Source organism: Triturus cristatus, chromosome 1_1 (assembly GCF_964204655.1).
Source record: "Triturus cristatus chromosome 1_1, aTriCri1.1, whole genome shotgun sequence".
Taxonomy (NCBI): Eukaryota; Metazoa; Chordata; class Amphibia; order Caudata; family Salamandridae; genus Triturus; species Triturus cristatus.
The window spans coordinates 75,454,073-75,471,523 of NC_140579.1; the positions used below are offsets into that span (position 1 = coordinate 75,454,073).

The following is a 17,451-nucleotide window of genomic DNA, read 5'->3' on the forward strand; positions in this document are numbered from 1 at the left end:
ATTCCGAAGTTAGCATTTACCGCGAGGTTATAATGCACTTAAGAGTATATGGGTTGGCTGCATCACAAACAACTCTGGAGTAAAGGTTCCGAAGGCTGCAGAGGAACTCAGCTCATGCATGGGCACCCTCTCACATAAAATCCAGCACCCTGCCTTCAGGACTGATAAGGCCTGCCATAGGGGGGACTGATAGGTTTATATGTGCAGTGATATGGAGCGATACAGGGAACCTATATCTCAGTAAGGGGTGCATACACCACCTTACACAGGCTGCTGTAGCAGACCTGTTGTGTCATTTTAAATGGCTTCCCAGGGGTGGCACAATACATGCTGCAGCCCCTGGTAGGCCTCTTTGGTACCTATGCCCTGGGTACGTACATAGTATACCATATACTAGGGACTCACAAGGGTACCCCAGAATCCAATCTGGAGTGTACCTAAAGTACAAAGAATCAATTTAAAGGGGAAAGCAGATAGGCTGGGGTCCTGAATAGCAGGATCCCAGCCAAACTAAGTCGAAAACCAGCAAAACACCAGGAAAAAAGTGGGGGCGACCATGCGGTCAGATTCCACCTTCCTACACCTCCCGCCAGATTCGAACCTGGTTCCCAGCTTCAAAGTCAGCTGCTCTAGCCGTTAAGCAATATCCCTATCTTGTACCTTCTAGCAATTATTCTACCTGATAGATATTGATTAGCCAGAACTAGCACTACCAAAATATAACAGTTTTGTATCGCACAACTGTGCGATTTACTATGGTGCATACACTGAAAGTAAACACTTCACCACTCCTTCACAGTACACTTAGTTATTATTTTACTGCATAGACTAAAAATGTTTTTAGTGTTGTAAATTATAAAACTGATTTCATACGAAGTGCATACCATTTCATACATATAAATTAAAGACTGGGAGAGGCACAGAGTCATACCAGCTTTGAATACATGAATTGCCCAGCTTAGCTTTATCATTACATATCAGTTTTTAGAAATAGGGAAACAATGTGAGAATCCAAGAGGAAGAAATGTGAAGTTGCATTTGAAACTTTGATATTTGTGATATTAATGTGCCTCACAGCTTCTGATCTCTTTATATCGGGTTTGGTACATCTGAATTGATATGGGCTGACTGCTAGGGGCTTTTCATGTGATGTCGGCTATGAAGTATACGGTGTCAAAATTGTTTGTATGCATAATTTCGAATGTGATGTATATGTGATGTGAATGTCCAGATTATGGTCACTTGTAATAGGAAGATTGCTATGACTGTCCACCGTGGTTGAGTGACTTGCAAAACTGTCCGAGTTTGGTGTTGAGTAATCAAAGTCTATAGCAGTATTTTCCAAACTGTGGGTCACAAGCCCATTTTTGGTTTGTCCCGAAGGTCTAAGCAATAAATAAAGATACCTTTAAATTCAGTATTTAACTTGTCACTTTAGATACCATTTACTAGGGACTTAGAGGTAAGTTAAATATGCCAATTAGGGGCATGCCAAATAGGGGTATGCTAAATTCACCATGTTGAAAGGGTGAGCACAGGCATAAATAGGGTTTAGCAAAAACGAAAAACACTTGGGGTGACCCTGCACAAAGGGCAAATTTCCAACAAAGTAAAACAAAAAAATTTGTTTTTTCTCTGGCCCAGGGTATTGGGATTAAAAGACCAGATACTGCGTGCATGAGCACCAAAGTTGAGGCCAGCAGCACTACCCCCCAAGAAGGTCCTCCCAACTACCCCATTTTGCTTTATCAATGTCATTACCAGTGACATGTGAAGTGCCTCCCTCTACACCTGGGGCCAAAGAAAATGATGTCATTGAACAGGTCATGAGTAATGTAATATTAAAGGTAATTAGCAGTGCATGGCGAGGGTGCAAGTTACTGCGCCCAACCCCCATGCCTGGTGGGCACCCAACCTCCCACTAACATACGCCCTTTAGCCGTGTATGTTGTGGTGTTAGGCCTAGGGCACGTCGCTGCGTCCAACCCCAGTAGGTGCGCATGGTTGACTATGTGATGTAACAACGTAAAGGGTGTCATTTTATGTAAGGCAGACCTACCAACGTTGTCAGCAGGTCAGAACATCAAAAAATTAAAAGTGGGTCTATTGGCTTTATCGAGGGGGGCAGAATATAATCATATGCAATGCAGACCTATTGTCTTTGCCTAAAGTCAGCAATAATTGTAATCAAATGTATATTATATAAATGCACACAATGCTATGTTTAATAAAGTGATTATTTAGAAAATGTTTTAATAAAGCCTTATTAAAAAACAAACAACAATGTGTTTTTGAGTTTTCCTTTCCACATTTTTCATGCCACAAAGTGCAGCCATAGAACCCATCACAAGGGGTCCCTGTATTCCAGCTGAAGAGCATACAGCTTCTGCTCAGAATCTTAAGAATCTCCTTTGGTCACTCGGGCACCCACACCATAGCAGAGATAGTTGAGAGATGTGGTGGGAGACAGTCTTTAAAAAAAATGTTTGGGGGCTGCCCTGGTTGTTGGGGCTGTGAGGGGAGCCCCAAGGCCCCAAGGCCCCATCTACCCTCGCCACCTCCTCAGCCAGCAACCATTGTGGTACCATTCTCCATTGCTCCTGCCAGGGCAGGAGCAGCTTCTTTCAATGCTCCCATCTGGGTGGGAGCAAGGATGTATTTTTTGCCCAGGATATGCCTGCCCTCTCCCTAGCAGAAAACAGCGGTGTCCCAGGGGATGGGATCCCCCAGGGCACTGCCTAGATCAGGACTTGGGGACTGAAGTCCCCAGGCGAGATAAATGGTTCTGGGAGAGGGGGGCGTGCCCTCCTCCCCTAATGAGAAAAGAAACAGCCCTGGGGAATTGGGTTCCTTGGGCCTAAGAGGCACAGTGGAGGGGGTGGGACTAGCAGCGCCTCTCCCAAAATGTGCCTCCCCGGCCCCAGGCGGGGATGGGGGCTCAATAAATAGCAGGAGACTGCAACTTTTTTTAATAGGAATAGCGGATTCTCATTTTGGGACCCCACCAGGCCAATGGGACCAGGGTATCTCTACCCCATTTTATATGGGTTCTTTTTAAGTTTTTGCTCGGAAAGTCCTAAGATGGCTGCCACCACATCTTTCTTGATATGGTGGTAACCAATTAGTTCTGATCTAGAGATATGTCAGCTCCGCGGATCCTCGGCAGCGTGAAATATACAATGTTTTTGAAAATTCATTTTTCAAAAACTATTGAACGTATTTCCACAAAATAATAAAAAGCATGCTTTCCTGACCAAAATATAGCTTTCTGCCAAATTTTGTGTCATTGCAGACGTTTTGGTTGTAGCTGTGTCTAACTTTCCTATGGAAAAATTAATGGGGAAAATACATTTTGGAATCACCCCCCTACCTTTTTCCCGACCCCAACTTAACAAATCATCATGAGACTTTCCATGAGCTGAGGTGATTGAGACTTTATTTTACAAAGTTTCGTTAAGGTTCGTCAAAAGGCTCTAAAGTTATAAGCGAACCAAAAAATGCTTTTCCTATTGAAACGTGAACTTAACTATAACTAACCAGTGGCGACTGCCATTAGGTAAAATATATAACTATATAAAGATATATATACATAAATTACCTACTGGCAGTCGCCAGTAGGTAGTTATAGTTAGGACCTATTTTCCATAGGAAATCTGCAACATTCTATTTGGAATAACGTTGGCGCCGATTGACGAATCTTCGCGAAATTTTCCAAACTTTTGGCCAGCTCCGGTCCGCTCCTATCCTGAAAATTTCACGGTGATTCGTCAAGCGGGGGCCGAGAAAAAAGGGGGGTCCCAAAACACGTTTTCCCCATGCATTTTCCCATAGGACCTGTTGACGCAGCTACAGCCCGAACTGCTGAACGGAATTACACCAAATTTGGCAAAGAAGTAGTCCTCAGTTCAGACTCGTGCCTTTTGCTTAAATGTTGTAAATCCGTTCAGTAGTTCCTGAGAAAATTAGAGTTAAAAAGATAGATATATCTGGGCGGAGCCTAACCACACATCTCATCGTGAGATCTGATTGGCTGTCAGTACTTCATCCAAGAAGTGTTGGCAGCCATCTTGGGACCAATATACATGATAGCACCTCATTAAAAAGCATTGCAGTTAATAGAAGGTTTTAAGACTTTAGTTACATTATAAATCCTTTGTTGATGGTACCATACTCATTTTAGGAATTGTGGTGTGTTCTAAGGTGATTTTACCATGTGAAAAAGCGTTCTGCTGTGATATCATGAATCATGTTTGAGAGAAAACTATTTTCTCATGCTTTTCCAACAGAGGTTTGGAAGGTGATCTATAAGCTAAACTGAGAGCATATTTTCTGTAAATTCACATTAGCTTTCTCAGTCATGTGAGAATGAAGTCTGAAATTCTCAGTAAAACATGTACATCCAACAAGGGCAGAGACTGTCAGTTGATTCCTTTGTGTTCTACTGCAGCTTCCCATAGTGTTCCAAAGAACAACTAGAGCGCTAACACTCCTACTTATGATAAACGTATGGCACACCTGAAGCCATCTTGATTGGAATAAAGTGGTAACTCTTAAAACATTTAATTTAAAAAGGAACAAAATGAGGGGGTTCATTTTGCCATAGAAAGTGTGATTAGTGCTGCAGAAAGAAATATTAGGGCACATTTTGAGTGACTTCTCAAATCCTCTTCTATTTCATTAAAAAAATTTGACATGCAGGCTGAAACATGCACTTTCAATACCAGCAGCAGACTTCCCTGGTGAGCAGTAGCTTTACTACAGTGATCTAATAAGCAACTAGAGTGCTAACATTCTGAATTTATGGCAAATGTGCGACACATCTGAATGCCTTCTTGATGGAATCAAAGTAAAAATTTGAAAGTATTTCCTACTGAGGAGACTGTAGTAAATGAGGAAATTAGGAAACTTCATAACAAATAAGTCTCCCAAAATGGCCACCAGAGACAAAAGAGCCCAAATGTAGCCCAAATATCACCCAGATGTAGCCCAAGTATAGCCCAATGACAGAATGTCCCAGAGTGTTCTAACGAACAACTAGAGTGCTAACAGTCTTACTTATGACAAAAGTATGGCACACCTGAAGCCATCTTGATTGGAATAAAGTGGTAACACTTAAAACATTTAATTTACAAAGGAACAAAATGAGGGGGTTCATTTTGCCATAGAAATTATGATTAGTGCTGCAGAAAGAAAAATTAGGGCACATTTTGACTTCTCAAATCCTCTTCTATTTCATAAAAAAATTCTGACATGCAGACTGAAACATGCATTTTCAATACCAGCAGCAGACTTCCCTGGTGAGCAGTAGCTTTACTACAGTGATCTAATGAGCAACTAGATTGCTAACATTCAGAATTTATGGCAAATGTGTGACAGATCTGAATGCCTTCTTGATGGAACCAAAGTAAAAAACTGAAAGTATTTCCTACTGAGGAGACTGCAGTAAATGAGGAAATTAGGAAACTTCATAACAAATAAATCTCCCAAGATGGCCACCAGAGACAAAAGAGCCCAAATGTAGCCCAAATATCACCCAGATATAGCCCAAGTATAGCCCAATGACAGAATGTCCCAGAGTGTTCTTAAGAACAACTAGAGCGCTTACTGTCTTACTTATGACAAAAGTATGGCACACCTGAAGCCATCTTGATTGGAATAAACTGGTAACACTTAAAACATTTAATTTAAAAAGGAACACAGTGAGGGAGTTCATTTTGCCATAGAAATTATGATTAGTGCTGAAGAAAGAAAAATTAGGGCACATTTTGAGTGACTTCTCAAATCCTCTTCTATTTCATTAAAATATTCTGATATGCAGACTGAAACATGCACTTTTAATACCAGCAACAGACTTCCGTGGTGAGCAGTAGCTTTACTACAGTGATCTAATGAGCAACTAGAGTGCTAACATTCAGAATTTATGGCAAATGTGTGACATATCTGAATATCTTTTTGATGGAATCAAAGTAAAAAACTGAAAGCATTTCCTTATCAGGAGACTGCAGTAAATGAGGAAATTAGGAAACTTCATAACAAATAAATCTCCCAAGATCGCCACCAGAGACAAAAGAGCCCAAATGCAGCACAAATATCACCCAGATGTAGCCCACATGCAGCCCAATGACAGAAGTGTGCAAAACACTTATTTTTTGTGTATTTGCAGTTTTATATAGTGCAGACTTGTCAGGTATTGGAGTGCTTTACATGAGCATTGGTTACATCACACAAGATCAAATTCATTTTGGTTGTAGAAATGGGGAGATTAAGTGATTTGACTAGAATCACAGAATGTTGAGCTGAAGCAGAAACTCCAACCTGGTTCCCCAGTTGCAAAGTCTGCAGCTCTGGAAGTAACACCACATCCGCTCCCCTAAGTGCAACATTTAATCAAGTGGTCAACTGGATAAAAAAACATAAAGATTACAAATAATTTAAAAGTTCTTTGTCGCTGTTTGAAAACTCCGAAAATATATCCTCATTTTATTCTTTTGGAGCACTAACCATAATTTTGATGCAAATAAGACCCTCTCATATATGTAATTTCTAAAGGAAATGCTCTAGGTATTACAGTTTTGATTACATCAAGATCACGTCAGGCGTTCCACACTTTTGTAATAAATATAGAATGTTAGCAATCTAGTTGTTCATTGGGATACTGTTGAGAGGCAGAGACCGAGACCAGGGGTACGGACTCTGAAAATTGAAGGCAGGTAGGAGACTGCAGAGGCAACAATTTGACCACACATTGGCAGGCAGGAAGGGCAGTGGCAGCACAACAGACTATGGAGGGCAGTGGAAAGGGGGCAGGGGCAACAAACCAACAATACAGGACTGGCAAGAGAGGCTGTGGCAATATAATAGACCATTGTGGGCAGAAGGAAGAGGCAGTGGTAGTACAACCATACATGCCAACAAACCCGTTTCAGCCAGGAAACGTCCAATGTTTTTAGCTCAAATGGGCTTTATTTGATCTGTCTCCTGTCTACAATCTCCTCTTTTTCAATGTAACTCAAAGGGGAAAATCAATACCCCCGTTTTTTTTCAAAATCTCCCTCTTACCAAGTTCAAAATGTTCGCAAGTATGGCACATTGGATCATGGTAGGCAGGAGGAATTGGGGTAGGGACATGGACTCGGATAACAGAAGACAGGAGGGACATGGAGAGGTGCACCAAACTGACCCTACAGGGCAGGCATCAGGGTTTGCAGCAGCACAATACACCACACCACACAGGGCATGTGGGACGGGAGTGCACCACAACAATCCATAGAAAGCAATAGGGAGGGGACAGGACCATGCACATGGACAACAGAGAACAGAGGGAAAAGAGGCAATGGTAGCTAGCTGACCATAATGGACAGACAGGAGAGAAAGCTGTAGCATAACAGACCATAAAGGGCAGGAGGGACGGATCAGGGACATTACAATGGAACAGACAAGCCAGGAGGGAGGGAATAGGGGTCTGCACATGGAAACAGAGGGCTGGAGGCAAGGGGGCAGGGCAGGAGCAGCAAGATGACCATGGAGGTCAGGCAGGATGGGCACTAGAAACAAGACACACCATGGAGAGCAACAGTGAGACTATGATGGCATACACACAGACCATGGAGGGAAGGTAGGAGGGGGTCAGGGGCAGCTGGCCGACCACACAGGGAAGGTGGGAGGGGCTATGGCAGCACAGAAGACCATGCATGGCAAGCGGGAGGGTTAGTGGCAGCACAATGGCTATGATGGGCAAGAAGGAGGGTGCAGGGGCATGCACAAATGACCATGGAGGATAGAAGGGATGGTCAGGACCTGGGCACAGACACGAAAGTTCAGGGGAAGGGGCCTCACAACAGACCGCGCGGGGCAGGCAGGAGGAGCAGTTGCAGCACAACAGACCAGGGAGGGCAGATGGGTGTGGCAGTAAAATGGACCATGGAGGACAGGAGGAAGGGGATAGGGGCATGGCATGTGGACAGGCAGGGTGGAGGTGGCAGGGACAGGTTGCAGTCATCTGACAATGCTAGGCAGGTGGGAGGGGAGTGGCAGCTCAACAGAACACTCAGAGTAAATAGGAGTGGCAGGTCCATGGAACATGGTGGGCAAAAAGGATGGAGCAGGGGCATGCACAAAGACATTGGAGAGCAGGGGGAAGGAGAATAGGGGCAGCAAGCTAAGCACAGAGGCTAAGCAGGAGGTCAATGATGGGCCATAGAATTGGGCAATGGAGGGCAGGAGGAGTGGACTGGTACATCATGCTAAATGGAGGGCAGTGGCAGCACATCAGACCATGCATGGCAGGAGGGAGGAGGCTAGTCCATGGATTCAGACAACAGAGGATAGGGAGGAGGTGGATGGGGCAGCAAGCTAACTGTTCAGAGAAGGTGGGTATTAGGAACTTTATTGTTTTTAAAATGTGTGTCTATGCGAACTTCTTAAAATATGAACAAGTAGGCAGCATAATCTCACTTTTATTCAGGAAGAAGTGGACGTTTGTGACTGTGACTCCGGGCTCACTTGGCGAAAACACCCCCTGACCCTCCACCCCCCATCGCAAAATGTAATGCCCGTGAAAAGGGTAGGTGGACGCAGTGTTATATAGAACATAGTCCTGAGAGCACGATTGAAATTGAAAACTAGATATAGTATATGGTATAAACTATGCACCAAAAAGTGTGATATAAGATGAACCGGGCGTGAAATATAATATGCAATACATTGTGCGCAATGACAGATTCATTGGAGAGCGCGAGATAGCACAGGCACTAGCGCGTGCTATGCGATATGCGCCTTGGAGTGTAATATGCACAGGGCAGTGTTGTGTAACCTAACTAGTCTCTAAAGTTGTGATATAAAATATGTGCTGGGGAGTGTAACGTTGCATATGAACTGTGACAAAGATATGGATCCCAGATTGTAATATGTATGGCATAGCACTGTGCGTTATAACATAGGCATCGAGGAAGGCACGTTAGATGGGGCAATATAACCTGTGCGAAGGCAAGTGTGGCATGACATATTCACGGCGTGGTGTTACAGTGCACATGGGCTAGAGAGTGTCATAGCATACGCACTAGCTGGTGGAATACAACACAGAGGTGTGTGGCACTCGGCGGGCACTGGTGGGTGTAACACAGCATTGGGCTCAGCCAGGAGTACGCTTTGCCTCTCAAGTGAGGTTTGTCTCCTTTCCAGAGAGTAAAATAAAAAGTATTACACGTCCGGCGGTGGATGTGTGTTTTATTAACCGTGAGGGGGGTTTCTTGCATAGTTTGGTCGAATTTTTGTCGAATCCCCTTTGAATAGCTTGGTGTGCGTGTGTATTAAATGTGCCCGTCAATAGCTACCCATGTTTGTTTAAATAAACGACAAGGGTGTCTACTTGGAGAGTACCCACCGGCGGGGGCGCCGGGATTAGGCACGGTAGGGCGTCAGACACGTCAGAGCTTCACTAGCGGTGTAAATACATTCCACGTGGATTCATTGTATGCATAGTCGCCTTTTAATGTATATCACGCAAATCGTCATGGTGATAGGTACATACGGTTTGTCCAGCATGTCCTAGGTGTTTCTATAAATATATATTTTTTTAAAATAATAAAAAACAAAGGCTGGCCCCGGGTGGATTGTTCCCTGGGGCCATAAGTGGCCTGAGGAGGGGAGCAACGCAGCCCCCCTCCTAAAGAATTAAAAAAAAAAAAAGGACATGCCCCGGGGGTTGGGGTCCCCGGGGCCGATTAAGGCCTTGGGAGGGGGGCCACGCGGCCCCCTTCCAAATAAATTTTTTTCAACAAAAAAAAGTAGGGTGCAGGCCCTAAAAATAAAATAAATAAAAGACCGGCATCGCGCCGGAGGCCACACCCCCTCCTTGCAGCACTCTGCAAACGCGCCCCCTGGCTAGTTGTAAGTTGGGGAATTAATTCCCCTTCAATACTGAGGGTCCCTGAGGGCCAACTAGCACAACAGGTATCTCCAGTATGCGCCAGGGAGCTGCGTTGCACACAGGTGTTCTGAGGCCACGCCCCTTTTTACACCTCTATGCAACGCAGCTCTGTGGCGCTTACTGGAGGTACCTAGTGGGCTAGTTTGACCCTAGGGACCCTTAGGATTCAAGGGGACTTAATCTCTCAACTTAGAACGGCCACAGGGCGCGTTTACCCAGTGGTGAAGGGAGGGGACGGAGCCTGAGGTGACGCGTGCAAACACGCCCTGTGGCGCGTTTTAATTTGGGGAAATAATTCCCTTTCAATCCTGAGGGACCCTGGGGGCCAACTAGCCCACCAGGTGCTTCCAGTAAGCGCCACTACTCTGCGTTGCAGAGAGGTGGTGCAGGCCGGGCCATTTTTTACACCTCTCTGCAATGGCGCTTACTGGACATACCTAGTGGGCTATTTTGCCCCTAGGGACCCTCAGGATTCAAGGGGACTTAATCTCCCAACTTAAAACGGCCACAGGGCGTGTTTACACAGTGGGGAAGGGAGGGAACGGGGCCTGAGGTGACGTATGCAAACACGCCCAGTGGCGCATTTTAAGTGGGGGAAATAATTCCCCTTCAATCCTGAGGGCCCCTGGGGGCTAACTAGCCCACCAGGTGCTTCCAGTAAGTGCCACTGAGCTGCGTTGCAGAGAGGTGGTCCAGGCCGTGCCACTTTTTACACCTCTCTGAAACACAGCTCTGTAGCGCTTACTGGAGGTACCTAGTGGGCTCGTTGGACCCTAGGGACCCTCAGGATTCAAATTAACTTAATCTCCCAACTAAAAACGGCCACGGGGCGTGTTTACACAGTGGGGAAGGGAGGGGACGGGGCCTGAGGTGGGTTGTGCAAACACGCCCTGTGGCGCGTTTTAAGAGGTAGTTTTAATCCCCTGCCCTATTATATACTAGGGGCTTACAGAGGAGGTCATGCTAATCACAGGGGGACCCCAACGCATAGTGTTCCCTAGTGTATGTAGGTGTTTTCACTGTATTCTGAGTGTCTTTTAACATAGCACTGGCTATATGACTGGTTAGTCAGACTCAGTTACCACCAGTATCCGTCTGCAAAAGTTGAGGGTACAGGATGATTTTGCAACAAGGCTTCTTTCTGCTCTTCTGTTTTTTCTTTCTGCACGTTATCCTTCTTCCTGCACTTTTCTTCGTCTTTGAGGACTTCTGTTGCTTCTTTCTGCATTTCTTTTTTTTCTTTCTGTGCGTTTTTTCTTCTTTCTTCACATGTCCTATCTCTGTAGGCATAGTTAGAAATGAGCATTTAAAAAACCTTTGAAATTCACTAAAAAAACCATAGGTTTCAGGCACGTTATAGTTAGGAATTAGCATTTAAAAAACCTTAAAAATTCACTGAAAAAACCATAGGTTTCAGGGGCGTTATAGTTAGCTGGACTTTTCACTCGTACAAAACCATTGAAATTCCCCCGTTATAGTTAGTTCAGCTGACTATAGCTTGCGCGCCCGCAATGCCCTGCTGATGACGTCACATATTACATCACTCATGACATGGTCAGTGACATCACTCATGACATCACTGATGACATCTCAAATGACATCACTGATGACATCACTGATGACATCATCCTTGTGATAGAGTGGCAGACCTCTCCCCCTAATATAACCTTTGATACACACATTCAAAAATAGAAACTAACATTTTCAAAACAATGGACATACCAATACCAGTTACAACAACCTATTCAGAAATTCTAAGATCCACATACACATCCACTCATTCACCAACAGTCCTATACAGTCACTCATACATGTACTCACTCATCATATGTACTCATACACCTATACATCCTGTTACACAACGCCACTCATCCTTAAAGTTACTCACACACATAGTCACTCATGCTAATAAAGAATCAAACATCCATTTACTTGCATATACAGTTATACACACACCACCACACTTACTTCTACAGACACTTACACATACTTAGTCTTTTAAACAATCACTTATAGAAACACATACTTATTCATACAGGAACTCTTCCAATCTCTCACTCTCACATATGCTCACTTATATACACCAATAGTCACATATACTAGTTTAAAACATACGTAGTTACTCATAAAGACACTATTGAGAGAGTCATTCACTCACTAACACACCCATGCACACACTCATCAACCCATATAGTCCTGCACACATGCTGTCTTCAACACATACAAACAGTGAGTCACTCATTCATGCACCTATGCACTACGTAATACCCCACACCGAACCATACAGACACTCATACTGATACTCAAAAAAACAACTAATAAACTATATAGACATTCATGTAGCTACTCACCAACCCATGCAGCCACTTATACACAAAGTGAGAGACTGATACAGATATTTACATATTTAAACATTACTCACTAAGCCATGTATTCACTAAGATACACTTAATCAGTCAGTTATACAATCAATTTTTCAAAAACAAATCATCCATTTAGACACTTATATACCCATTTATTTTTCCATCGACCTTGAGATATACATATATAAAACATATGTAATTTTCAGAAAAACACACATTCACTGGATGATGTAATCAGTGATGTCATTTGAGATGTCATCAGTGATGTAATGAGTGATGTCACTGACCATGTCATGAGTGATGTAATATGTGACGTCATCAGCAGTGCATTGCGGGCGCGCGAGTTATAGTTACCTGAACTAACTATAACGGGGGAATTTCAATGGTTTTGTACGAGTGAAAAGTCCAGCTAACTATAATGCCGCTGAAACCTATGGCTTTTTCAGTGAATTTTTAAGGTTTTTTAAATGCTAATTCCTAACTATAGCATACATACATATATATTCACTGAAAAAACCATAGGTTTCAGGCACGTTTTAGTTAGAAATTAGCATTTAAAAAACCTTAGAAATTCACTGAAAAAAATATAGGTTTCAGGAACGTTATAGTTAGTTGGACATTTCACTCATACAAAACCAGTGATATATTTTCCTTTTCAATGTTGATAAATAATAATGAGATGGTGTCTGCTTTAATAACATTAGAGCTGTGAAAATAATGAGGTTGCAAGCTCGTTGAAAGCAATGCAGTCTGTCTTCCATGCACATGATCATGTGGCACGGAACTTGTGGAGGTGGGTGTGCACTATGTAGTATTATAAAACAGTTAGTCAGGGTAAGTTCCGCATGTGAATAAGGGCTTCCGAGCCCGAAATGCGTCATTTACTGAGAAGAATGGTCAAATAAACATCTTGCCTAAAGATTCAAGTGGTCCGTCTCTCCTTCGCCGCTGGAGGTTGCGGGAGTTTGCATTTTGTTGGAAAAAATATATATATATATATATATATATATATATATATATATATATATATATATATATATATATATACATATATATTAAATGAAAAAACCATAGGTTTCAGGCACGTTATAGTTAGAAATTAGCATTAAAAAACCTTAGAAATTCACTGAAAAAAACATAGGTTTCAGGGGAGTTATAGTTAGTTGGACATTTCACTCATACAAAACCAGTCAAATTCTCCTGTTATAGTTAGTTCAGCTAACTATAACTTGCGCCCCCGCAATGCACTGCTGATGACGTCACATATTACATCACTCATGACATGGACCCCCAGGACCTGACCACATATTTTTTTTTTATGGAGGGTGCTGCATGGCCCCCCTCCTGAAGACTCTATTGGCCCCGGGGACCCCATCCCCTAGGGCAGGCCCTATCCGTTGGGGAAGGTGGGGGGAACCCCAATTCCCCCACAGTCCCGCCGGCTCCCCGTGTCGACATGCAGCTCCCCGTGTGGAAAAGCAATTCTGCTTTGCTTCATTGAAGCAAGAGCAAGTTTCTCTGCTCTCGCTTCAATGAAGCAAAGCAGTTTGCAATGACAGAGCGGGAGCTGTGCGACTCCCACCCTGTCATTACAAACAGCAGTGTCCCGGGGGTGGGCACCCCGGGACACTGCAGGAGCCGGGCCTGGGGGGGTGGCGGTCCTCAGGGCCACCAAGGGCTCCAGGAGGGGGGCCGTGTGGGCCCCTCCCTACGAATGCAAATCCCCGGGGAGGTGGTGGTCTCCGGGGGTCCGTAACGGACACCCCAATTTACATACTTAGTGCCCCGCGGAGATGGTGGTCCCCGGGGTGTGTGGGGGTGCTTGAGCCCCCCACACAGGTTCTTTTCTTTTAAAAAAACAAGCCCCAGGGGTGGTGGTCCCCGGGGCTGAGGGGGGCATGGCCCCCCGCACATAAAAAAAAAAGCCCCGGGGGTGGCGGTCCCCGGGGCTGCGGGGGGGCCGTGGGCCCCCCGTAAATATTTAAGGAAAGCCCAGGTGGGTGGAGGTTCCCGGGGTGCAAGGGCCCCCCTGGGCACCCGCAATTAAAATATGGCATGCCCCCGGGACTTGGCCCACCCGAGGGCTATATAATAACGAGGCGCCTCGTTATTTTTTCCGGCCGAAATTCGCTCTGGGTGCGCAAATCTCAAAGTTTTTTTTAAAAAAATGCTTTTTTTGGCCCTGGGGGTCCTTGTGGGACCGCTTGAGCAGGCCTCGGAGGTCAGGGTATTTCTACCCTGCCCCCTTTTCATGTTTTTCACTTTGTTTTTCTTTTTTCTTGTGACTCACTTCTACCGAGTCACAAGATGGCTGCCAACACTTCCTGGTTTGGAGTGTTGACAGCCAATTACAATAAAGCTCGTGGTTGGGAGAGTCCGCGGATCCACCGCGCCTCTAGATATCGGAACTTTTATTTTTTGATTTTCTCATCAACAACTGAACGGATTTACACCAGTTTTAAAAAAGGGCGCTTTCTGAACCAAGCACTACCTTTTGCCAAATTTGGTGTAATTCCGTTCAACAGTTCGAGGTGTAGCCGTGTCTAAAGTTTCCTATGGGAAATTGATTTTCCAACCACTTTTTTAAACATTTCTCAGGAACTACTGAACGGATTTACACCATGTCAGGGGGTCCCTACCTGCCACGAGCCGGGTGAGGACTTTAATCCGTGTTCGTTTCCGCCCCGAATGCAGGATGGACAGGGTCCCTTTAAGACGGAGCAGACATTCCTGGAGGAGGAGACCCCGCCTCTGACGTCACCTCCCGTCCGCCAATCTGAAACCACGGTGCAGTTCATAGCACGGCGTCCAGAAGAACACAGCGCGATACAGATAGGAGAGGAGAAGTCATCCCGAACAGCCACGGAGGTCTGTAGGATCCAGGAGCCGGAGGACTTGGAAGCAGTGCCGCCGCAGGAGGAGAAGAGAGAATACCCTGAGGCTTCGTCGTCCCAGGAGCAGAGAAAGCCGGGAGGCCAACGAGACCACGCTCTGCCCAGCCACGCTTCTGGAGAAGTGTGGCATCACAAGGTACGGGCCAGATTAAGGGGGCTCGTGTTCTCACGGGGAGGGAACAGGTAGGGGTGGGTGACGGTGTTCACAGGACGGTTGGGTGGGTTTCCACAACCAGCGCATCTCCCCCACTCAAATACGTTTTCACATGGTAAAGGCCCTGGTGATCCCGTCACTTCCCCTCCCCCTCCTTTCATATACGGAACTCCCGGTATTGGAAGTAACCCCCAGTTTCTGTTTCCTTTATCCTTGAGAGACACCTCTGGACCCCTGTCGCCTTAAAACCGGAAGCGTCCCTGACTAAGAAGGAGAACGACCAGACCAGACTACTTCAAGCTCTCCGACAACTCCGACCTCTGTAGAGACTGTTCCTTTGGTGTTCTGTTTATTTCCTTGAGCTGGAACTTTGTCAATAAAAGCTCACATCCTTTGAACATCTTTCCGGGTCCTTGTGTTACAGGGGATTGATACCCCTCCATCCCTTTCCACAAGTGGCGAGCCAGATAGGAGGTACGACAACCATCCTCTGATACAAGATGGAAACCCTCATTCAACAAATGAAGGAAGGCCAGGATAAGCTCGAATGGGCAATAGGACAAACCTCCACTCAAGCCGAAGCAGACCGCACAGCCTTCTCCACTGCCATACAAACTCAGGCCGATAGCCTGCTGAAGTTGGCAGAGGGTCAAAACCAACTCATGACAGTGCTGGGACAAGGGAGAACAAGTGCCCCTCTCCCGGGAACGGTTGTCCCTCTACAGAAATTCACTCCTGGGGATGATCCTTTGGCTTTCTTCTTAAATTTTGAAAGGGCCGCTAGGGCCAGCGCTTGGCCCGGTGATAGGTGGCCATTTTACCTTGCCCCTCTTTTAACAGGGGAGGCACAAGCTGCTTATCAGATGATCAATAGAGACGGCACTTCTGGTTATGCTATGGTGAAACAGTATATACTCGACCGTCTAGGGGTGGATGAAGAGACCCATAGACTCAAGTTCCGCCAAGAACGCGGCACACCTGGCGACCTTCCAAAGACTCTCTTCTTTAAACTAAAAGCAGCTGCCGATCTGTGGCTCAAACCACAGGAGGGTAATATGGAAGAAGTGATGAATAAAATTTATCTTGAACAGTTTTTGGAGGCGTTACCTTATGGGACACAACGGTGGCTGAGACAACATGCAGGCTTAACGCTTGAACATGCTGTTGAGATGGCTACGTCATATGCGAGGGCCCAGGGACGACCCCCTTTAAGAGAACCCGAGAAGACCAATAAAACCATCCCGGGAAAATCTGACAAGAAATATATAAAGCCCCCAATAAAACCTCACCGACAGCGTCCACCTAAAACGGACTTTCAACCCAACCCTGGTCCGCAATGTTATGACTACGGCGAGTGGGGACATATATCAAGGTATTGCCGAAAGAGAAAAGAAAAAGAAGAAGAACCTATGGATGTGAGCTACGCCCCATATTCTCTTCTATACGCCCAAGAGACAGGTCCAATCTTCTATGTGAGTGTGAATATTTATGGGAGGGTGGTTCGAGCTTTACTGGATTCAGGATGCAGGAATTCGGTGGTTAGAAAAGAACTGGTCCCCCCTCCTGCCTCATAACAGGGAAACATTTTCACATAAAATGCGTACATGGAGATGTAAGGGAGTATCCAATAGCTAAAATCACCATCTGCACTACCGCAGGCACCAGAACAGTAGTAGTCGTTGGGGTTTTACCTACTCTACCTGAACCTGTGATCATAGGAACAGATAATCCGGGCTTCGTCACTCTCATGTCTGATGCCTTACAGAGCACTCCCCGTAATAATCTTCTTACTTCTGAGCCATGGGCTAGGGATACCCATTTTAGGACCGCACAACTAAATGATTCTTCACTTACTAATGCTTGGCAAATAGCCCGTTCAGGTCAGGATCCAGTAACCGTCACCTATGCCACCTTTATTGAAAAAAACGGGTTGTTATACAGGTTAGGTAAACCCGATTCAGTGCCCCAACTCCTGGTACCTGTTGCCTTTAGGGACCAAATACTATTCTTTGCACATGCACACTTACTTGCAGGACATTCAGGTGTGGAAAAGACAGGGCAGGCCATTTTGCAACACTTCTTTTGGCCAGGGATCTATGCACAAATTCAACG

At 45.2% G+C, this 17,451-nt stretch overlaps 1 protein-coding gene across 1 annotated transcript in view; it reads right to left on the reverse strand.

The window, feature by feature from the left end:
• Positions 1-15,740, reverse strand: part of LOC146869482 (zinc-binding protein A33-like) — a 66,728-nt gene extending 50,988 nt beyond the window's left edge. The window contains exon 1 of the mRNA XM_085637053.1: positions 15,634-15,740. Coding sequence (XP_085493179.1) covers positions 15,634-15,740 — 107 coding nt within the window. The remainder of the gene's footprint in view (positions 1-15,633) is intronic.
• Between the last annotated feature and the right edge of the window lie 1,711 nt (positions 15,741-17,451).